This window comes from Conger conger, chromosome 5 (genome assembly GCF_963514075.1).
Source record: "Conger conger chromosome 5, fConCon1.1, whole genome shotgun sequence".
NCBI classification, from domain to species: Eukaryota; Metazoa; Chordata; class Actinopteri; order Anguilliformes; family Congridae; genus Conger; species Conger conger.
In genome coordinates, this window is record NC_083764.1 from 57,677,856 (window position 1) to 57,703,812 (window position 25,957).

At 45.2% G+C, this 25,957-nt stretch overlaps 1 protein-coding gene across 2 annotated transcripts in view; it reads right to left on the minus strand.

Moving 5' to 3' along the window:
* slc44a5a (solute carrier family 44 member 5a) overlaps nt 1-25,223 on the minus strand; it is a 103,153-nt gene extending 77,930 nt beyond the window's left edge. For both annotated transcript variants that reach the window (XM_061243512.1, XM_061243511.1), the window contains exon 1: nt 25,097-25,223. In XM_061243512.1, the coding sequence (XP_061099496.1) occupies nt 25,097-25,133 (37 nt within the window). In that variant the 5' untranslated portion in view covers nt 25,134-25,223. The remainder of the gene's footprint in view (nt 1-25,096) is intronic.
* Nucleotides 25,224-25,957: the final 734 nt, after the last annotated feature.

Sequence of the window (25,957 nt, forward strand, 5' to 3'; positions counted from 1 at the left end):
CCTTTTATCACTTATGTCAAGAGCCTTCTGGCTCCTTCTGCAGCTGCAGTTGTACCTTGTGATCGCTCAACCAACTGGAGTCACTTCATATTGTTGAAAAATATTAATTTATCTAGAATATTGCATAGGAGATGAAACAGCAAGAATGCTTTAGTGCAGGCCAATTGCTGGTGAATGGAGATTTCAGTCCAATCACCATAATGGAAGCTCATGGTCAAGCATGAAGAGATTATTTAGAGAGTAAAGTGCAGTCTAGGAGCAGTCGGTCTGTATGTCACCTATGACTGCCTGTGACCTCGATTGGTTTTACAAACCGAAAAATCTGAGATATCAGCAATACCTCACAGGAACGGCCAAGCGTATTTCACTGGGCCTGAGATAAGCTTCACCCGTTTATAAGCAGAAAAAGATACACCAAATTCCTTTCCATTCACCCGAGGATAGAGAGATAGAGAGAGAGAGAGAGAGAGAGAGAGAGGGAGGGAGATGGGGCTGCAGATATGGAGAGAAAGAAAGCCCAAAATTACGAGTTAATGACAGCTATCACATTCATCTGTAGAGAAACAAATGAAGCAGAGAAATGAATTATGGATTATGTAGCAGGCATGGGTGTGGGGAGCTCATTCCCCACCATCAGTGCAGTAACAGCGTACTGTAACATCTACTGTAAGAGGGGAGTACAAGGCTGCTCCAAGCATTCCAACCCTACAGCCGTCTTCACACATTGAGGGCAAGTGCAATCATCACTCCTCACAATGGTTTCTATGACTTGTCTGCCAGGCGAAAATGTTATGGAGTCTTATGCAAATTTGTTGCAGTTACAAAACTAAAAATACTGTCTTTTGTTGTCATTGGATCAGCACTGATTTTGCAGCAAGGGCGTCTAATAAAATAATTTATAAATAATGATATACTCATTATTATAGTCATTTGAAAACCATGGATTGTATGGTTTTCAAATGAGTGGTCCGCGTGTAGGAGTAGCCTATCGATGTGGCTAAGACAATTCAAATACAAATTCCGCCCATTTCCTCACACTCAATTAGCATGTTGGATGGTTTAGCAGGAAGTGTCAGGAGACTACAGTAAAGAGTGCCTCATCGTTATCGACCGAGAGTTTAGCAATGAACACAAGCCCACCCACCCGTTTTTATTAAAAAGAAGTTGTCTGTGTGTAAAAGGCACCAGAGGATTCACTTTTAAAAATAAGTAAAATGCCTGCATGACCCTGATGGATAAAAAAGTGCATGTTAAATGTGTTTGTAACAAGTGTGTAATATACTTTCAATACCTAAGCCAGATCATGTCTAATAAGTTGAGAATGTCCTTGACATGAACCATGCTAATGAGAAAAACATGTACAATATGTGTAGTCATAGTCTCCTTATCTAAAGCTCACATGAACATATTATATGTATAATTAAATGTAAATTAATGTTCTGTAAGCCACCTGATTCAACTTATCAAGGTCTTCAGTGAACACTATGATTAGTTGATAATTAAATCTGGTGTCATAGTGCTGGGCTGTAAAATGAAGACCTGCACCCAACATCAGCCCTTTTTAGATGAGATTGGACAGCCTTGCTCTAGAGATTGTGTATAAAATGGCGTGACGGTATAGCAGATGCACCTCAGTCATAATCACCATGTCTCTGTAAGACAAACCTTACTGTAACTAAGCATAAACTTACACAGCCAACTCCATCCAAATGAGAATGGACCTGGAAGAGAAGATCTTTCTCCACAGGAAACCTTTTGCATTGCATACTGCAGGCCAATGTCACCCAAACTAGGTGATCACATCTAGCAAAGTCCACCCAGCAGAGACATAGCTAGTAAAGACACTCCTTTCTTTACATCAGTTACACTTTGGGTTTGGTTGTGATCCTACGCCTATTGAGTTGTGTAAGCACCTGAAAATCCCCCTTTGGTACTTTAATTTGGGCTTCGAATTGCTTCGCACTCATCCAAAAATAGAGTCCTTTGTGTTGCTGTTTACTGCAGGTGAGTCATGGCACCAGGTGAAGAGATGAGAATGTGCCTTACAGTAGATCTTGGTCTCTATCTCTGGTGCCTACAGATTCAGTGTGCAGAGCAGACACTGTGTATCCAGGTCACACAACACTGCCTGTGGTGCAGACATCGCTCACAAGGCTACACCATAAATATTTCATAAAATCTAGCTGTTTCTCGCCTCCAAAAACAACAGAAAGCCAGCCCAATGGTTTCTAGTTAAGGGTAGCCTCATTCTCACATCTGTTGCCAGAGGACACCGGTCTGGGTCAGCGGAGACTAATAATCAATGGAAAAATGCCTATCTGTGTAAAATTCAAACCAGCACTGTAGCCCTGAAGAAATGCTCTGTACTGAGTTTTGGGATAGGCAGAAACCAGCAGCCAAGGCGAGCGGGCGGGGGGTGGGGGGGTGTGTGGGGGGGGGGGGGGTTGGGAGTGCGAAAGCTTAAACAGGCGGTTCATCCGTTTCCCTCCGTCTCCACAGTCCAGCGATCTCCAAATCCACTTCAGGTGCCTACGATCAGCAGCGCGCTCCGACAGCTCCGCGAGGTTCGGAGAGAAAGCCTGGGTATTAGCAGCCTCAACAGTTCTAATTATACCGCTGAATTCCGCCACGTAACCATAGAAACGAGGGTCAATGAAGCTGTCGCCGCCAAGCAAGGGAAGAGAGGAGTTAAAACAGGGCAGATGGAGCGGAGACAAGCTGGAGTCCCCCCCGTCCCCCCCCCACCCCCCAATGTTATGACCCCCCTGCCCTGCTAGAAGGGAGGGCTGCCAAAGGGAAAGATGGCGCCAGGCAAAGACATTCCTTCAAAAGGTCCTTGAACACCCTCACTGTGCACTCGTCTGTTTTGTGCGTCGGATGCGTGCGCCTCCCGCTCCACGCAAGGGCTCACGGAGGAAGATTGCAACCAACAGTGAGAAATCAAAGCCCAATTTAGCACCAGATGGCTGTTTCATGTACAGTATTTCTCTCTCAGAAGCCTCACTGCAGGCTCAGTTTTGGCAGGGCTGACTCCGAGGGCAAGGATGCCACCGGTCATGGCGGGAGGGGACCCGGGGGGTGGTCGGCACACAGCGCTGTTTCAGCTGAGCTTCCAGTGCCATCAACTCTGACTACTTCAAGGGACACATTTTATATTTGAGGAATGCCAGGTCATGGATCCACATTGCTGGAAGTCTGATCAGTATCGACGATCCACGTTGACTTGCCATGTGAACGTGGAACCTTGCGACTACTTTATGGATTACTTCATACTATTGTCTGCGCTGTGTCTCTGGATAAGAGCATCTGCCAAATGATCTGCAATATAACTCATGGTCCTCGAGGGCCAAGTGCTGGAGGTTTTCCACCCTCCCTTTACCTGGGAGTCAGGTGTGAAGACGGTCTGACCAATCAATAGCACTAATTACCCAGGGGAAAATCAGTCCAGGATTTGGATTCAAGGGCGAGCGTTAATGATTCCTGTAATGTAATGGAAAGTAATGCAGAAGTGCCTGCACTTGATCCTGGGGATCTACCCTCCAGAATGTTTTACTTTACTAATTTTCTAACCATCTGATTCCATTAATGACCTCCACATATGCATTCATTAAGAAGGCTATTAGTGGAATCAATGGTAAGCAATTGGTTGTAAGTAAAACATTCTGGACATTAGACCTGCAGGACTGAGAGTGGGCACTCCTAATGTAATGTGATGTCACGTAATGTAATGTAACGTGATGGATTTAGGATGAGATCAAGCCAGAACGTGAATGCCAGGCCCCTGCGAGGACAGACCAATGGCACGACTGCCGTGACAGAAACCAGCCCCCGGAGGGATTCCGCACGGGGGCCATTTTAATTCGGTGTCGAGCCGAGCGGGGGCGTGGAGGCGCGGAGCTGGGGAACGCCGCGGCGGCGAACGGTTATTCGTGCTATCTGCGCTTCGCAGACAATCTCTGCCCCTGCTTAATGGAGAGGCATCGGGGAATCAAAACCTTTATGCAGCTGACAGGGTGAATCAATTGTGTTTTATAGTACATAATAATGCCGCCTTCAGACGGCCGAGGCGGAGTGTAGCTCAGCGTCTGGGGCGAATTCTCGCCTCTCCTCCCGCGCTGAAGCTCTGCGCTCCTGTCACGGTGTGCCCGGGACGCCCTTTTACGGGGGACGGGGTCTGTTGGTGAATTTAAGCAGCGACGGGGCAGGAATCCGGCTGGGTCTGACTGCGCGCCGGTGCCACTGTGCGGCACTGATTTATATCGCCAACGTCCTGGGAACAATGCGACACCCCTTCTCCCAGGACGAACGAAATAAAGCTGACCTAAATACGAATCTCGTTTTTTCTCACTTTTTGTCGTGCTTCTTGGAATTTGAAAGAGAGGTAAGCTTCTAGCCTTGAGATGTAAACAGCAGGAGATTCTAAAAACTTTTTTCAGTTACTGTGGACAGAATCCCCAGTGTCCCGCTTATGCTTTGGATATAATTTTTGGAATAACTTCACTGTTTTTTACTTGTACAATGTTTTCATTTCAAGCCGCAGGATATATTTCGGAAGGCTGCATCGACGCGATTCATGTATTTTCTTCTGGCAGATCATAATGTACAGTAGCTGTCTTACACATAAATTAATGGTGCATGTAGCCTCCGCATCCATGAGGTTCTGACTGTTTCTGGGTCTCCTGCAGACAAGAAACCTTTCCCATCTTCCCCTCCTCAACCCCCCCCTCCCCTTCTTTTGGATCATGGTACATTGATCTCTACCATGGCAACAGCAGCTGTACTTCCCTTTTACAGCGGAAGCAGGGGGAGGGGGACAGCTGACTCATCTCACCCTTGGGGCAGTGCGGAGGGGGAACCGAATTGGGTGATGCGGAATTGGGAGAAGAGACATCCAAAGACAGAGGCTGTCAGATTGATCCTCCGAGAGTTCAACATGGGTAAAAAGCAGAGATGTACGGGGGGAATGTGGAAAAAATGGAAACAGTAATGGAAGGGAACAATCGAATAGAGGACAATGTATCTGCAATATATTCAAATTATTCTCAGGACAAAGGAGTGGTAAAAAATAAGAAAATTGGGAGACAGATTCTGACACAATGGTGAAAGGCACATGGTCTGCCAAAATTTGCCACATCCAGAAGAAAATAGATCAAGATCAAACCAATGGGAGTAATGTAATTTTTTTTATACAACCAATGTCCTCTCTACTTTTAAGGCCCTTGCTGGCAAGCCTTATGAGAAGCTGCAGTAAACTGAAATCTGTGTGGCTTGCTTTACATATATATTAGAAGAAGTAATTTCAGGAGGAGAAATTATCTACCACGTCTTAGAAACATAACTTATAAACTGTTCTCAGTCCATTAAAAAGTAAGCCGTAAGATAAACACTCTCACTCACTCTCTCTCTCTCTCTCTCTGTCTCTCTCACACACAGACAAACACACACAAACACAAACACTTTCACCAGAGATGACAGAAACACTCAATTGAGCCTTTATGCTACATTTTAAAGGTTATTATACAGAAAATAATATTTCACAGAATGTAATTTCTATACAATTATGCACATATAAGATTAAAGTGGCTCAATCTTTAAAAACATATCACCTCAAGTCCTACCCACAGCCCAAATAATGATGCAGAATGCCCTTTCTTGTTCCATCTGACAGCTCAGGATTCCCATGGGGAAAAGGCAATACTCCTGCTGAAAGCGATTATTTTAGTATTCCTTCATGAGTGCTTTTATTTCCTCAAAGCACTGTGTGTGGTATTGCTGTTGTTTGAACCTAGAAAAGCAGTCACCGCCTTCTATAGTAAGTCTGCCTACACACTATGACAGTGGAGTTGTGAGTGCAGTAGATAGTGGACTTCACAGTAGTGTGGACATTGGACAATGGGGTTGTGAGAGCAGTAGACAGTGGAGTTCACAGTGGGGTGGACATTGGAGTTGTGAGAGCTGTAGACAGTGGAGTTCACAGTGGGGTGGACATTGGAGTTGTGAGAGCTGTAGACAGTGGAGTTCACAGTGGGGTGGACATTGGAGTTGTGAGAGCTGTAGACGGTGGAGTTCACAGTGGGGTGGACATTGGAGTTGTGAGAGCAGTAGACGGTGGTGTTCACAGTGGGGTGGACATTGGAGTTGTGAGAGCAGTAGACGGTGGTGTTCACAGTGGGGTGGACATTGGAGTTGTGAGAGCAGTAGACGGTGGTGTTCACAGTGGGGTGGACATTGGAGTTGTGAGAGCAGTAGACGGTGGTGTTCACAGTGGGGTGGACATTGGAGTTGTGAGAGCAGTAGACGGTGGTGTTCACAGTGGGGTGGACATTGGAGTTGTGAGAGCAGTAGACGGTGGAGTTCACAGTGGGGTGGACATTGGAGTTGTGAGAGCAGTAGACAGTGGTGTTCACAGTGGGGTGGACATTGGAGTTGTGAGAGCAGTAGACAGTGGAGTTCACAGTGGGGTGGACATTGGACAATGGGGTTGTGAGTTTAGTAGACAGTGGACCTCACATTGGTATGGACATTGGAGTTGTGAGAGCAGTAGACGGTGGTGTTCACAGTGGGGTGGACATTGGAGTTGTGAGAGCAGTAGACGGTGGTGTTCACAGTGGGGTGGACATTGGAGTTGTGAGAGCTGTAGACAGTGGAGTTCACAGTGGGGTGGACATTGGAGTTGTGAATGCAGTAGACAGTGGTGTTCACAGTGGGGTGGACATTGGAGTTGTGAGAGCTGTAGACAGTGGAGTTCACAGTGGGGTGGACATTGGAGTTGTGAGAGCAGTAGAAAGTGGACCTCACATTGGTGTGGACATTGGACAATGGGGTTGTGAGTTTAGTAGAAAGTGGACCTCACATTGGTGTGGACATTGGAGTTGTGAGTGCAGTAGACAGTGGAATTTGCAGTGGGGTGGATAGTAAGTATGATGGGAAAATCTTGCTACTCCTGCTCTGGTTTCTCTGCTTGTAAAGAATGTGTTGTCACTGAGGTAATTGAGACTATTCCTGGAAGGGTCATTCCACGCTATTTAAAGTCCATACACTATAGGATTTTAAAGGATCAGTAGAGTATGCTGAGCACTGCATAGAGCATTCATAAGACTCACTCCAAGCCTCTAATAAAGATTAATAATGGGCACAAGCCCAGGGTTTGGTTATTGGGAATGTCAAAACAGCTTGCATATTTTGTTATTCTATATCCTGTGGCTTCTCTAAAATAGACAGCAGTTTGTCTCTAGTAATAGAGACCCTAATTAGCTCTCAATAACTTAAACATCTTATCAGAACAAATAGAAACAAATAGCCTGAAAGTCACTAACCAAAATATCTCCCTTTTTTTCTGTTTGTGCACTTTATACTTGGGCAGTGATTATCCGTGTGTGGGGAATAAAAATCTGTGGATGTTTGGCATTTCGACTTGATTGGAAGCATTCTTCATTGGAGATATTGCAAGTGCTCTTCATGCCATGCCTTCAAAATGAAAAGAAAATCTATGCAACAGTTTCTCCTGGCACACCACCCTGAGGCCTTTAGCATACTATCGCAGTCAAATGAAAGTAAGACACCTTTTGTCTACTGTATGCAGAATATTCGAAAAGCTGAGCCTCAAAATTTCTCCAAACTGTGGTCAGTTATAATCACCGATGTGCAACCTTCTGTTTTCACGTCACTCTTCAGGAAAGACATCAGACTGTACCTTGGCCCTGCACTCTGCGTCACATGAGACCTACTTTCACGTCACCCTTGTCATTCCCTCCTGGCTAGAGCCCTTGATTAGTTCAGTCTAATTGTCTTGTGCAGAGGCGGCCTTAGACTGCATCCAGGATAATGGCGGAGCCAGTTACTGCAAATTGTACCGACTAATTTCCGCCACCAAACCGGGCCACGCTTAACATTTTGCAAAAGGTGAGGGATTCTTATTTAACGGCACGGGCAGGGAATTCTTGTTTTGAAGAAAGCCACATTTGGACACGCCTGACTCACAGATCTCCGCTAATGCACACTCGAGTTTGCTCAAGGGTGAAACCCTCCCTGGCCTGTTTAATGACTCGACTTGGCACCTCCTGCAGCAAACTCTTTGATGGACTCGGTACAGAGAGCCACCTGGATTACGGAGGGAGCTGTCCAATGGGATTTGTCAGCCTGTTACTATGGACTCCCAGCAGAGTGTGACTGTGACCTTGGGAGAGAGGTTCAGAGTGTGCTGAAGGATGGGGCGTGGATATTGGGAGCATATCAACCTGAGAGCCTCCTCTGCATTTTATCCACTCTCTCTCATACATGGTGACATCAGGTCACACTGAAGGTCTTTGCCCAAAGACCTGAGGCCTAAACACTGCAGATGACAAGTTCCCAATGTAGGGAGAACTCCAGGGAACGGCGACTTCCTAACAGGAGGTACAGGGAAGGTGCTGTGACACTGTCATCCTCTTCTGGGAATGTGGGACCGAAGGATTCAAGGGAAGATGTTTTTGACAGTTCCCCTCACACGACAGTTTTATCATCTCAAAGGAATTTCAGGGTTTATGTGAGCTTGGCAGGGATGAGGCCAATTGCCCCCCCCCCCCGCCAAACGGTTTCCCCCTCCCCCTTCCAAAACCGTTTAGGCTGCGTTCCCCTGCTTTCTGCGCTCGTGCGGTTCATTTACTCTTTCTGCCTCCCTCAACACTTTCTGGTTCAGGATCAGCGGTTCCGTGACCCATTAACGTCCTGAAAAGTGATTTTGGCGAAAAAAAACGCTCAGCGGTAAGCGGCCGGGCTCCGCCGTCCCAGAATGCCGCTTGATTCGGTGTGATTGACCAAGGTCGGCGCAGAATGCTAACAGAGTTATTACAGCAGTGACAGCGCGTTGATTAAAGCCGCCACATCCAGGCCGGCTGCGGCGGGGACTCACTAACGCCGTTTACGCCCGCGGGGGAAATACGGTTTGACCCCCCCCCCCCCCCCCCGTCTTCTCTACGGGACAGAAAATTTGCTGTGGCACCGCCACCCCAAGTCATTTTCCCTGTGTGTGAATCTTCACTTTCCACTTAATAAATCACTTTCACTGTCAGTTAGGCTCTCCATTAACGACGAACCGGGGGGTTGGGTGTGGGGGGTGGGGTGGTGGTCCTCGTTATGTGGGCCTAAACCAGCAGGGCAAGGAGCGATAGTGATATCAAGTAGTGATCCATTAAGTGATATTAATGGAAATCGGGGTCCTAGCTACGGCTAATTCACGCCAAGGTGAGAGCAGCGTGTGTCGCGCCTCTCAGGATGAAGGGCAAATCCTGTCTGTGTCGGAGGGCTGGTTCCAATTGATGCGGTAGACATACAAGTGTCGGAGACAGCTTTGGGAAGAAAAAGGAACAGCTCGAACTCAATTGGGATGGGATTGCACGTCCGGTGAGCTTCGTTTTCCATTTAAGTGTCATTACATTTAAAAGCGGACCTTGCACCAGCAACTGCAGAAGGTTAGAAAATAATAGAAGAAGAAAGACATTACTGGGAGTCTGTATTCACAGGGTCACGAGTAACGGCATGAGAGGAGGTCAGCGCTCAATTATTTAAGACTTGCGTCCCACCGTTTCCTTCGAGGCGATGTTTCTGTCCCAGACACATTTCTGGGAAGTGATTTAAATGAATCATGAGGAGCAATTACACACCACGGTGTGTCTCTATTAGAAATGCGCACCGCAGTCAGAGGTGAGCTCACTGCTACCGAGATGTTTTCAAAGACTTCAAAGGCACACACTGCTGCATAATGACATACTTATAAAACAGATATTTTTAATTGGTAAAATGGCGTAAGACATTGCCTGCTTTTTATTGCTGGTACAGTAGATCTAAGACAAAAGCTGCCACATTGAGACATGCTAAATTTGTTTCAGAATTGTGATGTTTATCTACTGACGGTGGGTGCATTAAGCGTAAAGACTGGAAAATGGCTTTACCTGATGCTGTAACTGTGCCCTGCAGTAATAGGATAAAACACTGGCTTCTCTTTCAGCGCTCGCCCTCCTCTCCAAAGCAATGAATCTCAGCCCAAGGCTCAGTCATTCACCTAAATCTGCCCCTGAAATACGGCCAAACCAAAGGTAATCACGTGTGACGCACACTGATTAACTAAATGCCAAGCATGACATATTCTCCCGGCAGCTCGTATCTATCTACATTTTCAAGTCGAAGCCCTTCACTGAAGGGCTCTCGCTCACTTCCGCGTTTAATGATTTACGGGTTCCACCCGCCAGCCAGCCGCCATATTTTCCACCGCATTTTTATATACTCTTCAGACTCGCACATCACAGCCAGTGCGGAGCTGGGTTTGTATGGGTCCGCTCACTGTAGGATGAGGCCTCTCACTCTGTATGTACGGCATGCTAGAAGGAAGGAGAGAGCTTTCTGTGTGTGTGTGTGTGTGTGTGTGGTGCGTGCGTGCGTGTGGTGTGTATGTGTGTGTGTGTGGTGTGTATGTGTGTGCGTGTGTGTGTGTGTGTGTGTGTGTGTGTGTGTGTGTATGTGTGTGTGGTGTGTGTGTGTGCGTGCGTGTGTGTGGTGTGTATGTGTGTGCGTCCGTGCGTGTGTGTGGTGTGTGTGTGCGTGTGTATGTGTGTGTGGTGTGTGTGCGTGTATGTGGTGTGTGTGTGTGTGCGTGCGTGCGTGTGTGTGGTGTGTATGTGTGTGCGTGCGTGCGTGCATCCATGCGGTAGCTTATCCATTTCTGTTTTTTCCTGCCACTAGAATTCACAGTAAGCATAATGTGTATTTTCGTTCAGCTCGAGATAAAAGACGTCGCTCATTGTCGAGATATTTCTTGGATTTGGGATGAAATGAAAATATAATGGGGAAGTTCAAGGATGTGTGTGTGAGTGTGTGTATGCGTGTGTCTTTGTGTGCCTGCACGTGTGTGTATGTGCGTTTGTGTGCATGCACGTGAATGCATGTGTGGATTATGTGTGTGAACATGCAGAATAAATGCTTGTGAGTGTGTCTCCAGAGCATAGAGTGTTAGGGGCGGTACTCCTGCTCTATTTTTGCAATAACTACCTGCGCAGACCAATAACAGTGTATCAGAGAGCCTGTGTACTGTCACACAGCCATTCATAAAAACATTCACATTCTTCCCCTGTCCCAGTCCTAAGTCAAGTGATGTATGAAGGTAACACTTCATCTCCCAGGCTTAGATTCATACTGGGAGCTTTAATAAAATCAATCAAGCATTTGATTTATTTTCTTTTTTTTCATCTTGTTACGACAAGCTGAAAATTAGATGACACGACAGTACTGTCTGTTGCCAGAAAGTTAAATGATATTAGGTCTCTGATTAATTTCATTTCCTTACACTATCAGGATAACGGGTGAATTGGAATTGTCTTAAGGTGCTGCAGCCTATAGATTTTTGGTGTTTGGGGGATGCCAAGGCTGTGTGTGTGTATGTGCTGTGCATGTATGCGTGTGTGAGGGTGTGTGTGTGTGAGTGTGTGCGTATCTACACATGTATGCTAACACACACACACACACTCTTTCACACACACACACACACACACACACACACACACACAGACACTCTCTCACTCTCTCCTCACACACACACACACACACACTCTCACACATACACACTCTCTCTCTCACACACACACATGCACACACACTCTCACTCTCACACACACTCTCTCTCTCTCTCTTTCTCTCTCTATCTCTCTCTGCGGCACAGCGAGGCGTCCCTGTCTCCTGTGAAAGACTGCTGGTAATTGATGTCGTTTTCTGCAGGGCCATTTTTACTTTCACGCGCTGGAACAATAAAGCAAATTGCGGAGTGCCTCCTCTCCGTGGTGCTCCGAGTCTCAGCGCGGTGGGAATGGCGGGAGGTGGAACAGCTGACCGGAACGCAGTGAGTCAGCACGACTCCTCGCCACGCTACAGCGACTCCCGCTCACAAAGGATTCTGGGACGCATTGGGCCCCCGCGTCGGCCGTTCTAAAACGGGAGGCCATTAATATTCATGAGGAGGAGAATTTTCTCCTCTCCTCCACACCGGCCATGGTTAACTAAGTGAGTCAGGGCTGTCAGCGTGAAAAAACCTAATTACACAGAGAGAGAGATGGGCACAGGGTAACGCTTTGGGCAAAAGCACAGCTTGGGTTAAATATTGTTCCTGTACACATTTGATGCAGGCATATATACACACACACTGAGCACTTTATTAGGAAACACCTGTACACCTACTTACTCATCCATCCATCCATCCATTATCTTAACCCGCTTATCCTGAACAGGGTCGCAGGGGGGCTGGAGCCTATCCCAGCATACATTGGGCGAAAGGCAGGAATACACCCTGGACAGGTCGCCAGTCCATCGCAGGGCACACACACCATTCACTCACACACTCATACCTATGGGCAATTTAGACTCTCCAATCAGCCTAACCTGCATGTCTTTGGACTGTGGGAGGAAACCGGAGTACCCGGAGGAAACCCACGCAGACACGGGGAGAACATGCAAACTCCGCACAGAGAGGCCCCGGCCGACGGGGATTCGAACCCAGGACCTCCTTGCTGTGAGGCGGCAGTGCTACCCACTGCACCATCCGTGCCGCCCCCCTACTTACTCATGCGATTATCTAATCAGCCAATTGTGTGGCATCAGTGCAATGCATAAAAATCGTGCAGAAACAGGTCAGGAGCTTCAGTTAATATTCACATCAACCCTCAGAGTGGAGAAGAAATGTGATCTAAGTGACTTTGACTGTGAAATGATTGTTGGTGTCTGACAGGGTGGTTTGAGTACCTCAGAAACTACTGGAATTTCTCTAGTCAGTCTCTAGAGTTTGTACAGAATGGTGCGAAAAACTAAAAACGTCCATTGAGTAGCAGTTAACGCCTTGTTAATGAGAGAGGTCAGAGGAGAAGGGCCAGACTGGTCAAAGCTGACAGGAAGGTGACAATAACGTAAATAACCACACATTACAACAGTGGTGTGCAGAAGAGCATCTCTGAACACACGAGTCAAACTTTTAAGTGGATAGGCTACATCAGCAGAAGACCAATAAGTGTACAAAATAAGTCTAATAAATAAAGTGCTCACTGAGTGTATATACATATACAGTCATTAAAGAGCAAATGCTAGTGAGGGCTTGGCTTCTATTTGAATACTCAATGATATTTCTGATCCGTGGCATGACTGTATAAACGTTTTGATATTTATTTAATATTTTAATTAAATGTATCTGTGTGTGTCTGTGTGTTTTGTGTTCATATACAGTACATACGTATGTACACACACACACACAGACTAGTGTGCTCCATGGTGAACACTTCCCGACACAAATATCATGAATGATGATATGAGCTGATTGTGCGGATATCCATGTAGCGTAATGTTGGTTATGAAATACAGCTCACAGGACTCCTTTCTGACCTTTTCATAATGCGGTTGAAATAAAGCTTGCCCAGCACGGTTTAATACTACTCCAGGTCCAGGACTTGATGTCACTCAGTCTTCTATAAGCCACACCAAATTGATCAGGCACAACTGGAATATTAACCTGCCCTGCCCTGATTGATGGGATTGAGCCAGTTAATTCAGCAAAGCCTCTCTGAGCCTCTCAGGCTGAGCATTAAGGACTCTATTATGGGTCTACCGACCATATCAATGACACCGATCAAACAGTACAGTAGTACTTTTACAGTGGCTGCTAATGACACATTTCCTTGTCAACCGCTTCAACAGAATGGCGGCCGTTTGTTTGACGGTCACGTGGATGGAATCGTGGCAGGAGTTGGCCTTTTCCGGCTGGCCAGTCCACCCTCTCTGAATCCCAGCCCGCCTGACAGGCTTCCTGAGCGGCAGCTCGGAGCCCCCGGAGCGTATCGACAGGGAGGGTCGGCGTAGAGCGGGTGAGGCGAGTGCCAGGGTGCATGCTGGGAGCAAGGCTCCACCGCATCCTCCTAAAGAGCACGATAACAACGGCATGCAGATGCAACGTTCACCACAGTTGATAAGCGACAGAATTTATATGGCAGCTTTCGTACTGTACCATGATATCCAACCCCTTTATAGTAGAGGGATATGAAACTCAACCACTGCCAACGTGTAGCACCCAACCCAAGTGAAACTGCGAAGGCGTATACGTGTGTGTGTATACATACATACATACATACATACATACATACATACATGTCAAGTATAGTTTTATTATGAATGACAATGTGCCAGTCCCATTGCATTCTGGGAGAACATTGCAAAGATCTCCTGAGGGAACACAGAGAATCTGGAGACCAAGCCGCCAGAGACTCAAATCTCTTGCGCGAGAGAAGGAAATGGCATCAGCCTGGAGATGAAGGACCCTGTCGAAATCCGCAAGAGGGACCGGCGGGGGACCAGGAGTTCACCGCGGCGTCAGCCTCAGATCCCTACGCCTCTCCCGCTCTGAGGAGCTCAGCTGTCACTCAACCGACGGGCTGGTAAATATGCCCGACACGTTACTCTGATGGGTGACAACATGCCAGTTATGCCCGACCGGGCCCGTAAAAAAAAAAAACCCGGCACGCATCGCCGTGGTGATCTTCATCTCCATCCCGGGCCAGGCGGAGGGGAAGGGGCCCCGGAGCTTCACTGGGAAAACAACGGCGGTTATTCATTCCGGCTTCGCGTTCCCCTTTAATTAGAATGGAAATGAATACACGGCGCTTCACTCTCGTCCCTATCAGTTAATTAAATTTGAGGGGAGTCTAGCAGGAGGCGACACCTCCAGGCTTGGCTCCGCTCCCTACCCTTGGGCGTGTCCCCGAGGGGCGGAGGCAGGTTCGTACAGTACCCCGGGCGGGAGGAGCGCTTCTCCCGGGTGACCGAGGCGCGTGACTGTTCCGGGAGAGGCTGACAGCTGGGATTATCTCCTCCTGACAGGCGTGGAACGCCGCCGTCTGTCCGCGCAGGCGGCCAGAGAGACCCGGGCTGGAACCACAGCGGGAGCGCGACCCTCCTCTCTCTCCTCTCCGACGGGAGGAGCGCTCCTTACACTCTGCAGCTAACCGCTCAATAACTTCCTCAAAGTTTTATCGACCGGATTATGACCCCGCCCCAGCCCCAGATCCATAACTTCCTTCTCCACAAACAGAGAATCTGAATCCGCACTTTGTAAAGGGTAAAAGGTCACACTTAACAATAAGCTTCGTGAATTGGCATTAACTACTGTAGCTAACATGAATGATGACGGAACAGTACCTTAATTAAGCACAAAAAAACTTTTCATTAGTTAATGCCATTTGTTAACAACTAACATATTTGTACATGAATATTTATACATTATAAATGAATGCATTGGTTTGCTAATCTAATTTAACCATTAGCACATACATTAACTGACTTTTTTATTCCAATAGGAATTGGCAATAACTAATGTGGTTGAATCAATGATGTACAAATGCATTAACAGAGCTACAGATGAGCTTCTTACTAGCAGTTAGTTAACAACTACATTGTTTGTGCCAATTCAAGGAACCTTATTGTAAAGTGTGACCCAATAAAATGTTCAGTGTTAAATGAACTATCACAGAGTAAATATGAGTGAACTGGACTCATATGTGTTCTGTTAGAGTTGAATTAACACTGGACATTTTACTGTGTCTATTTACCTGACATAACTGCAGCGGGCTGTTTAAAATCTGCTGTCCTCCAGAGATCGGGGTGATTTAAAATGGTGATGGTATGCATGAGCTGCAGGGACTTACACAGTTCAAGGTGGAGTGGCAATAACTCCTGTCTTTTTCGCCCTTGCCTAGCAACCACTCATCTGTTCTTGACTGCTTATTATGATGTACTGTTTTATAACTTTGGAAACAGCCATTTGGTAGTGGGTGGGTAAAACTATACAGCATTTTCTTTTGCCAATTTCAGTGGTCGTGAGTGCATAATTATTACCCTGAAGCATTCTATATTCTTTGTATAAGGCAAAGAAATGCTGTCATTGCTTAATTATTATGCATAACTACCTCATTATTATTCAATAGGGCCAAACAGCTGGATGTATTTTGATAATGTTTAAATTCAGTCAGCCAAAAAATGAAAGAGGCATATACTTCTCAAAAACAACAGCTTATCTACCTGCTGTAGATTTTCTTTTTAAAGACTGCAGGGTCTTCAATACATCTTACAGGATATCATGAAATTTTAAAATGCAGGTCCCAGATTTGTAATATTTAAACATTAAAGATTTTTCGCTTCTGGTGTTACTTAAACAGACTAATGCCTTCCAACCATTGATATTATTAATCAGAGCATCAGCACGGACTACCATAGCAACAAAGACCAATCACAGATTCTAGGAAGGGAAGAAATTGGCTGATATCTTTCGATGGAAACGATCCGGCAGGTGCGCCGCGGTTTATTTGATGAGACACTCTGATGTCCTCCGCTGCATAGCAGCTACTCAGACCATAAAACTCTATACTGTCGCTTGCCACGGGTGACTGGAACAATCATTTCAAAGGCTTCTGTTCACGTCGAGGAAACAGCCACAAGTAACAGGACATCTGTTCTTTGTTGATGAAGGTAAACAGAGAGAGTGGCGCTTTCAGCTCGCATCTGCGGCAGAGCAGGGACGGCATGCCTATGGATGAGTCAAACCCCGGAGTGAATGGAAATGTTAATGGAACAATGCAGATGGTCCCGCCAAGGAGGGGTTTCTGCTTTATCGGTGGCAGCTAGTGTGTGTGTGCGTGTGTCTGTGTGTGTGTGAGTGTGTATATGTGTGTGTGTATGTGAGTGTGTGTGTTTGTACTTATCTGTGTGTGTATGTGTGAGTGTGTGTGCATGTGTGTGTGTGTGTATATGTGTGTGTGAGTGTGTGGTGTGTATGTGTGTGTGTGGATTATATGTGTGTGGGCAAGTGTGTGTGTGTACTTATCTGTGTGTGTATGTGTGAGTGTGTGTGCATGTGTGTGTATATGTGTGTGTGTAGTGTGTGTGTGCATGAGCATATGTGTGTGTGTAGTGTGTGTGTGTCTGTGAGTGTGTGTGTGTATGTGCATATTGTATGTGTGTGGGCAAGTGTGTGTGTATGTGTCTGCGCATGGGCAAGTGTGTGTATGTGTGCGTGCATGTGTGTGTGTTTGAGGGTGTGTGTGGGTGTGCATGTGAGTGTGTGTGTTTGCAGCTCCTTTGTCTTGCATGTCTTGCAGAAGGGACAGGCTGTCAGACTGTTATCTGCTGAGCACTTTAATGCCACACAATTCTAATTAAACTCTGTGCAGCTAAGGGGAACAGCCATTAATATCTGCCCTTACTTTAGTAATGACAGTTTAGTAATGGCAAATGTCCTGGCAGAGGAAGTAGCCTTGACAACAGAAGGATACCCAACACTCAAAATGCCTCCTCCTTTCTTCCACCAACACCCTGTCTTCTATCCAGAAGTGTGAGTGGAGGAAAGGAGGATACATTTTTTTCAGTATTTGGATGCACCACTGGTTCGACCATAGTCAATATCCAGCTATTCAGTACGTTTGGAGAATTAGATTGTCATGATAATCACCCCAGGTGCTTAAAGGTGTGCTCCTCTTTATGGTACGGGTCTGACCCCAGAGCACACACTGAGAGACTGTTTGTTCTTTACCGCACTAAATACAAAGAGAAACCAACATGGCTGAAAAGCTGAGGAGTTGGTCAGCTGAAAGGCTGTCCGGCTAGACAGCAGAGAACAGAATTCAGAGAACTCTGCTTTGTTTGGTTTGTTTTGGTCTTTGCTGTTTCGGTTTATTGTTTTTGCCCGGAACCCATGAGCAGGGAAGGTGTTCGATTATTTGTTTTTGTGTCCCTGTCGGTGTGCTCTCTCTCTCTCTCTCTCCAAGTCGTAAATTACGGTGAAAACCCGGAATCTTCCTCTCAGGGGTGCCACACGGCATTAGACAGCAGTTCAGGTGCTCCGTAGTGTAGGAACGTGATGGGTAATCTGAACCAAAGGCTCACTAGACCACTTCAGCCCGACCAGGAGCGCCATGGGACAATGCATAAATGGACATGGATTAGCCGGGGTAGGGAGGGATTCGTTCTGTTCAATTGATTCCTTCATTGTGCAATAGCACCTCATCAGGTCTGTCTGCAACAGCTGCACCAATCGGTCACTTCCCTGCCACAGGAAGTGAACAGCACGGCTGGGGGACTGCAGAGGGAACCGTCACCCACTGACTTCACGGGCTGGTTTTTGCGGACACAGACAAAGCTTGGCCCCGGACTAAATTGAGTTTTGCATGGAAATGATCCATTCTAAATTGATTTTAGTCGAGGACTAAGCTTAATCCGTGTCTGTGAACCTGGCCCCATGTGTTCCATACAGACCTGAGTCAAATACGTAATTGTCTGGGATTCAAATACTTTTCTGAGCTTGATTAATCTTGCCTCATTAATATAATCTCAGTGTAGAATTTGAATCCAAAACAATGAGATATTTCACCCAGGTCTGGTTCCATGTCTGCACCAGTGAAAAATTGACAGGGGTCAGCATTCATTTATAATTGGGGATTCTACGTTTGGGGAAAAATAGGCAATAAAAAATGTTTTTATTGGCCCTGGCACAGATTGTGGGAAAGGAATTGTATTTGGCTGCTGGGATAAGTTTGATGACACTGGATAAAAGTGGAGGGAGGAGAGAAGGGGAGGAGAAGGAGGGTAGCGGGGCATGAAGGAGAGAGAACCATAAGCATCCGCTCCACTACAGAACACAACGCGGGCCTTTTCCAGACGGGTGCCTCGCAGATCACCGAGATCAAAACTGCCTTCTGAAAATGGCATCAGCAGTTTATGAGCCTCTGCCAGGAACAAAGAAAAAAAAAAAAACCAGGAGCAATTATGCAGCTTCAGGGGAGAAATGCCATGATTAAAACCTGATTGAGAAATCAGGAATAGTGAGAATAGCACAACAGAGTACCTGAAGGGATCGGTTTTGACATATTAATCTCCCACACAGGGGTAAATGGGTTTGAATGCAGTTAGACCCCCGCTGTCTGGTGTACATTTCTTTCCCTTCCACTCAAACTGCCTCTACTAAGGATGTTCAGACCCCTATAGTGAAACGAAATGGGACATGGATCCATCCATCCATCCATTATCTGAACCCGCTTATCCTGATCAGGGTCGCAGGGGGCTGGAGCCTATCCCAGCATACATTGGGCGAAAGGCAGGAATACACCCTGGACAGGTCGCCAGTCTATCACAGGGCACACACACCATTCACTCACACACTCATACCTACGGACAATTTAGACTCTCCAATCAGCCTAACGTGCATGTCTTTGGACTGTGGGAGGAAACCGGAGTACCCAGAGGAAACCCACGCAGACACGGGGAGAACATGCAAACTCCGCACAGAGAGGCCCCGGCCGACGGGGATTCGAACCCAGGACCTCCTTGCTGTGAGGCGGCAGTGCTACCCACTGCACCATCCGTGCCGCCTGGGACATGGATGGATTTGTGAAATGGATAGTTCAGCCCATATCATGCATGGCCCAGTTTCCAGATGGACCCATATCTGAGCCTATACTTACCATTACGCCTTCAAATAATTATACCTGTCCTAATACTGGGTGTTAACTGAGTAATACCCTCTCTCAGGAAAGGGTTGCATTGTAAAATTAACAACTGCTTTTCATACTTTTCAATTTTCTGCTTTGTGTGCCTGTCGTTATTCGGCACATTATTCAGTGAGAGAATCTGTATGTGAGACTAATCCCCACCCTGAAACAAACACAGACACACTACACTCTCTCTCTCACACGCAAACTCTCAATCTTACTCTCTCTCTCTCATACTCTCACACTCTCTCTCTCCTACACACAAACTCACAGACACACTCTCTCTCACACACACACACACTCACTCTCTTTCTCTAACACACATACACCACTCAGAAACACACACATTCTCACACTCTCTCACACCCACACACTCAAACACACTCTCTCATGCACACACACATGCACCCACAAGCAAAACCTTGCACATACCTGTACACACACACACAAGCACACAGAAAAGTGATGGGCCCCGTTCACACAACTGCAATGGATCATCTTTATATCATGGCAGATGTCTACCACACCACAATGTGACAGCTTTACAATTTCCCCCGACCGCCATCTGGGCCTATTATTGCTGATGAAAAGCAACGAAGAGAAGGGAAATTACTCATCAACCCCGAACACCATTCATATTCCACGCTCGTCTATCCTGATGAAGTGCCAATGGAAGTGACTGAAATCAAAAAAATCATGTCGAGTCATTCACTCCGCGACAGGGTACGCTGCTTTTTGAGCCGACCCTCCTTGTACTAATTTTGACTGCTCATCTTCAGACAAGAAGAGGTGAAATTGCACTGAGATGCACAGTGAAATTGGACATAGGCCAGCAATGAGGCTCGAAGTACGGTACAACAGGCATGCTGTTCCAGTCAGCATATAAAGAGGAAATTAGGGAAGGACGCCACAGCATGTGATGTTAGCTCTGATGGATAAATAAATAAATAAATAAATAAATAAATAAATAAATATCCCAGTCTCCTTCAAGTTGAGCCTCCGGAGCACAGATACCAGAGGCACCACGTTAGCCCGCTAGCCCGCAAGCCCGCTGCTTTGACTGGCCCAGCAAAGCCGCGCTTAATAACGTTTGTCCAGGACACTTGCATAATTCAGAGTCTTGTCAGTGACGCTCGCTGGTTCCGGCTAAATAATGCCCCTGGAAAACTCCCGCCATTTATTTCCTCCTGGCGCTGGTCAGGGGAAACGACCAAAAAACTGTCCAGGCGCGTACCTAGGGGAAGTAGCGGAAACGCAGGTACGAATACGTCCATCGAGTGAGCGCCGTCGCCTAGCCCCGGCCACGCTAGTCAGAGGCAATCACGGAGCGTGTCGGGAACCGGCCGGTCGTGTTCGGGAGAAGGCTTTGTTCAAAGTCGCATGCAATTCTTCATCTACCTTGTCAGAGGTGCTGTATGTACGTAACCTCGCGGAACTCTTTGTGTGCATCGATCAGGATACCAGCAAAGAGGAAATGCAGATGGATAGTAGGCTACTCAGTTCAGTGTGTGTGCACACTGCACACACCAGGCAATGCATCAACCCTGCCGTGAAATCCACCTATGCCAATCCTGTCAAACTGGTCATAAACTGGGTATGACCTGGTCAACCAGCATGGCTAAGCTGGTCATAAAGCTGGTCTAGCTGGGTATGAGCTGGTCAACCAGCTAGAGCTGGGAGTCTGTCTGAATTGGTAGCAGTTCAACCGGCAACCGGCTGTTTAAAAACCTAGCTTGAGCTGGTCTAAACTGGTCACCCAGCTACCAGTTGTTTCAAAACCTAGCTTGAGCTGTTTTTTTCAGCAGGGTAGTGTACCTATGGGGCTCACAACCACTTACAGTAACATGACAGCTAATCTCTTGGCAGAATATATTGTAATGGGAACTCAGTTGTTCATAAGAACAGAAGTCTCCGGAACAGAACAGCCTGACACAGGGAAACACCTCAGGGTTTCGGTTAAAGTTAAGACTCTCATATCTGATAGCCCCAGGAACAGTTAAATGACATTAACTTAACACTGCTTAGGCAACACCTGACCAACACAACAATACTTGTGCCCTTGCTTAGTCTAATCAACTGCAATTTGCTTTGGATAAAAGTGTCAGCTAAATAACTCTAAGGGCATAGTATTTCATGGGAGTATGATCACACACAGTCCCCACATCTTGAGAACTCCATGCAATACAGCATCACATCGTCTCAGCATTATATGTTGTAGTCTGAGATTTTGGTCAAAGTGTAGTGCAGTAATCAATAAAGGGCACATATAGGCATTGCAACTGTGCTACTGGTCACAAAATATGTGAGGGGAAAAGGAGTGTTATAAAACTGAAATGCAGTAGCCCACGTTCTATTCAAAAGCAACTGTGAAAATGTTCTCCTTTTTCCTCACAGGCAATTCACACAACAGACTGCAAGGCTTCCCGGAATTAATGTCTTGAGATTAACCTAAAAAAAAAAGAAAAACTGGCTAATGTGAATGCTGAGCCACAAAGAATATCGATCTCAATGCCTGCTGACCCATTTTGGATTACATCGTATGATAGCGCTAAGATAGATGATTATGTGTTAAATGTAGCATGGAATGAGTCTATTGATAACAATAATGTGGAATGTAATTATGTACAAACGCTGACCAAAAGCAACTTGACGTTGCATGCCTGTAAATTCATTACGGCTGAGATGATCACAAATTGGTCAGATATATACGTTTCTCCCATTCTTTGACCGAATATTGTACAGCAATTCTTGTTTTGTTTTTTCTTCAATTATCAAAATAAAAATTATTTAAAATATGTAGTACTGACAGATCACTGTAGTACTTTTTAGAAAGACCATTTCTTTATCCCTTTTTCACACACATACACACGCACACACTTACATTTCCTGAATGTCATTAAACTAAGTTTTTCATCCTTACAAGTGGATGAGAACATTCCTTTTAATGCACTCCCTTTTGGAATGTAACCAACCCTTCTAGTCCATTCCAACAAGATCAATAATTGCAAGTGCATTTGAGACATTTAAAGACTTAAACATTAATAAAGATGATCCTGAATATCTACTCTCTCGATTTGATGTCCCTTTTAAATAACTCACATTGCGTGCAGTACATTTCCATGTTGAGTGACCCCCATTAGTAGGCCAATAATTTCAAACTTAATAGCCTTAATTTATCTGTCAGCAGAGAAAATATGGCATACTGTAAGTGAGGTTCTCTCGTTATCCAAAAATAAATGTGGTTTAATTTATGTAATGTTTTATTTGAGCTCTTGCCTCACCTGGTTTGTAATTACTGATGAATACCATTTTAAAATCAATGAGGCAAATAAACATGTAGCCAGAAAAATACTTTCCCCTAATCCTTAATTAGATTCACCCCCTGTGAAAAAGTTGCAAATGTAACACGGCTTTTCAGAAGAAAATGTCTTTTGGCACCCTCAATGCATATTAGTAATTGATTCAGTGGTTAAAGTCTCATTTCAAAAGGAGGGGCATTCTTTATTGATGGCTGGAGACTGGTGGACATATAATGTTCTTCTCTAAAAGATCTGCCCTGTTTAAATGGAAGAATTATGTTCCTTCAGAAGGTGACAGTGACATGCACTCCACCCCCCTCCTAACACTACACCTACTGCATGTATAGATGTATCTAAAGAACACCAGGTTGACTCAGGCAAACTCAGGCTCATTAACAGCAATGACACTGGAATGTTGAAGACTACCTCTGTAAGGGTAGACCAGCAGCAAAACCAGCTGCCACTATTTACAGAATACGGTTTACCTTTTTATGAAATTCATACAAACGATTATACCTGGCTGTCAAAATGAGATTTTCACTGTCGGTAGAATGTTTTGATTGAATCATGATCTTGAATAAGGCTAAAATAAGCTAGATATCAGATATGTAAAAAAAGCTATATCTGGTTATGCACCTTATAAACTTAACATCTCAAACCAACAACAATGAACAATGTAAAATGTGAAATATTGCTATCTCAAGCAAACAAGGAGGATAAAATAGAGTAGACTATTATGCAACAAACAGATTAACTATCATATGAATTATAAATGAACATACTGAATAAATCAGTCATTTTCAAACTCAGATCCACCTAGTTTCATGCGTTTGCCTAAAATGTGGTATTCCAGGCATATATCCACCTGCAAAGCACTGACATTGAAGCAAAGCGACATGCTTAGCTAAGGTGATTGATGATAATCAGGTGTTCTAATTTAAATATTCAAAAGTGGCTGATTCAATTGTAAGTGGTTAACTGATGGCACCATACCTCGTGACGTAGCTACTGTAGGTGATTAACTGTGACAAGGAAAACAATCTGGAAGGTAGCGCTCCATGTCTGGAATTGTTAATTATGAGTTCTTAAACCCTAAACATTGGGTCGCTTAAGAATGACCTTGAGCACGTAAATTGTTGTGCCACAAAAAAATATATCAGTAATCAAATGAAAATAGGCTAATACATTTTCAACGAAACCCCGCGCCTCGAAACAAGAGCATTCGTTTCCATGTCACAGGGACCAATCATTCTCTATTCTGGCGCTAAAATGTCTGTGCTTCCGTGCGTCCTTTTCACACAAGATTCCATAATTGTCCACAAAAAAAACCCACTATAAAGACATTCCAAGTCTGACCAACTGCATATTGACTGGTGCAATCGATAAAATACAGCCTAGTCTCATTTCAACACATTTTTCTCTGCGTCAATCACTCTTTATTTCTCTAAAAAACCGTGCGAAAACAATTTCAGGCGATAAGCAGAAGGTTTTGGTCGAATGATTCGCACCAGTTCTTTATATCAAAAGACTGGACCCTGAAAGCATTTTTTTTCTTTTTACTTTCCCACACCCTACACGTGCTTTCGGCTATTGTCACAGTTGAGCGTCGTAAACATTAGACGGTCATTCCAATCCTAAACAGGACGACGGTTTGAATGGGAAAGCATCGCCATACGCCGAGCAAGAGCGTTTCTACACCGTGAGAATACTCTCCGTTGATAGGCTACTGTAGAACGTTTAGTGGCTGCCGAGATTCGCGCAGAGGAGAGCTGCACTTGCTATCCTTAGCAACACAAAGTTGCATCCCCAACAGTATTTTCAGTCATGCCATTAGCCACTCGAGACGTCGACATGACTGAGGACAAAAAACAGCTATAGTTTAAGAATGAATTCCTGTACTTGTTCGTTATTTCACTTAGACATTTAAATACTCCGCTAATGTGCATCAAACATGGAGAATGATAGACGAGAACAAATTGCGAGACAATTGTTTTCATGCTCGTTTCTGTTCACGTTCATAAAACAAGTATTAGATGTTTTTCATTGTATCAGTAAAGTGCGCTTCACAATCGAGACAAAAAGATACAGTGACAGATAAAACGGTGATCTAAACGTCTTTAGAGTTTGGCTGTGACAAAAAAAGCGATGCTTCGTCAACTAACAGTTAGGCTCTCGGACGCCAATGAAAGAACGGATGCTTGGAGTCTCGCACAAAGGAACTTAGCGAGGCTTATATTGACACATTATCGAAATACTCACCGTAATAAGATGAAGGGATTTCTGTTCTTCTTGCCATTGCACCGCGGACAGAAGGATTCCGACGTGTGTCTTTGTTGTTATGATGGCATGTGAGACGAGTTCAGTGCGAACAGCCTTGTTCACCCAGTCTTCGTTTATAATAACCCTCTCCTTTTCTGAGCCACGCAGCAGAACGTCAGCGATGTTTACAGCAGAGCAAAGCGTCATCTAGTGTGAAGTGTGGGTGCTGAGACCCCGACAAATAGTCCCTTTAAATTTAAAGGAGACGTACCCTTTTCTTGTTGTGTTTTTATATTCAAATGCACGTTTTCATCACGCAGAGAAGTCAATCATCAATAATGCTCAGACATTGGTTGCTAGTCATGACATCGACATCAACAAAAACCGAAATTGAATAAAAAGAAACAGAGAATGTAAGAGATAGCAGTAGTGGCCGTCACATTGCCTGGGAGTTATCAATAATATCGCAGGGACTTTACTTGTTCTTGGAGACGTATAGGCAAACAGGCATCTTCCAAAACTAGCAACAGTAGGCCTATTACTGTACAGTATAATGTCCATACAAGCAACATGTCAGAACAACAAGAAAGGTGGTAGGCTCAATGAACACATCTGAGAACAGATAGAGAACTTTTACCTCATTGTGAAATACATTTAAATGAACTGAAATATTTCCACTAATGGAGACTAGATATGCAGAGTGCTTAAGACTAACATTATATTAGAAACACTTGGACACATGCAGTGAATTTGTTGTAAGTACAGCCTCTGATTCAGTTAATATCTCAATGTTATACTCGCTTTTTAAAGTTATTGGTAGATTTTTAAATGTGCTATTGTGGCCACTTGTACAGTAAATAT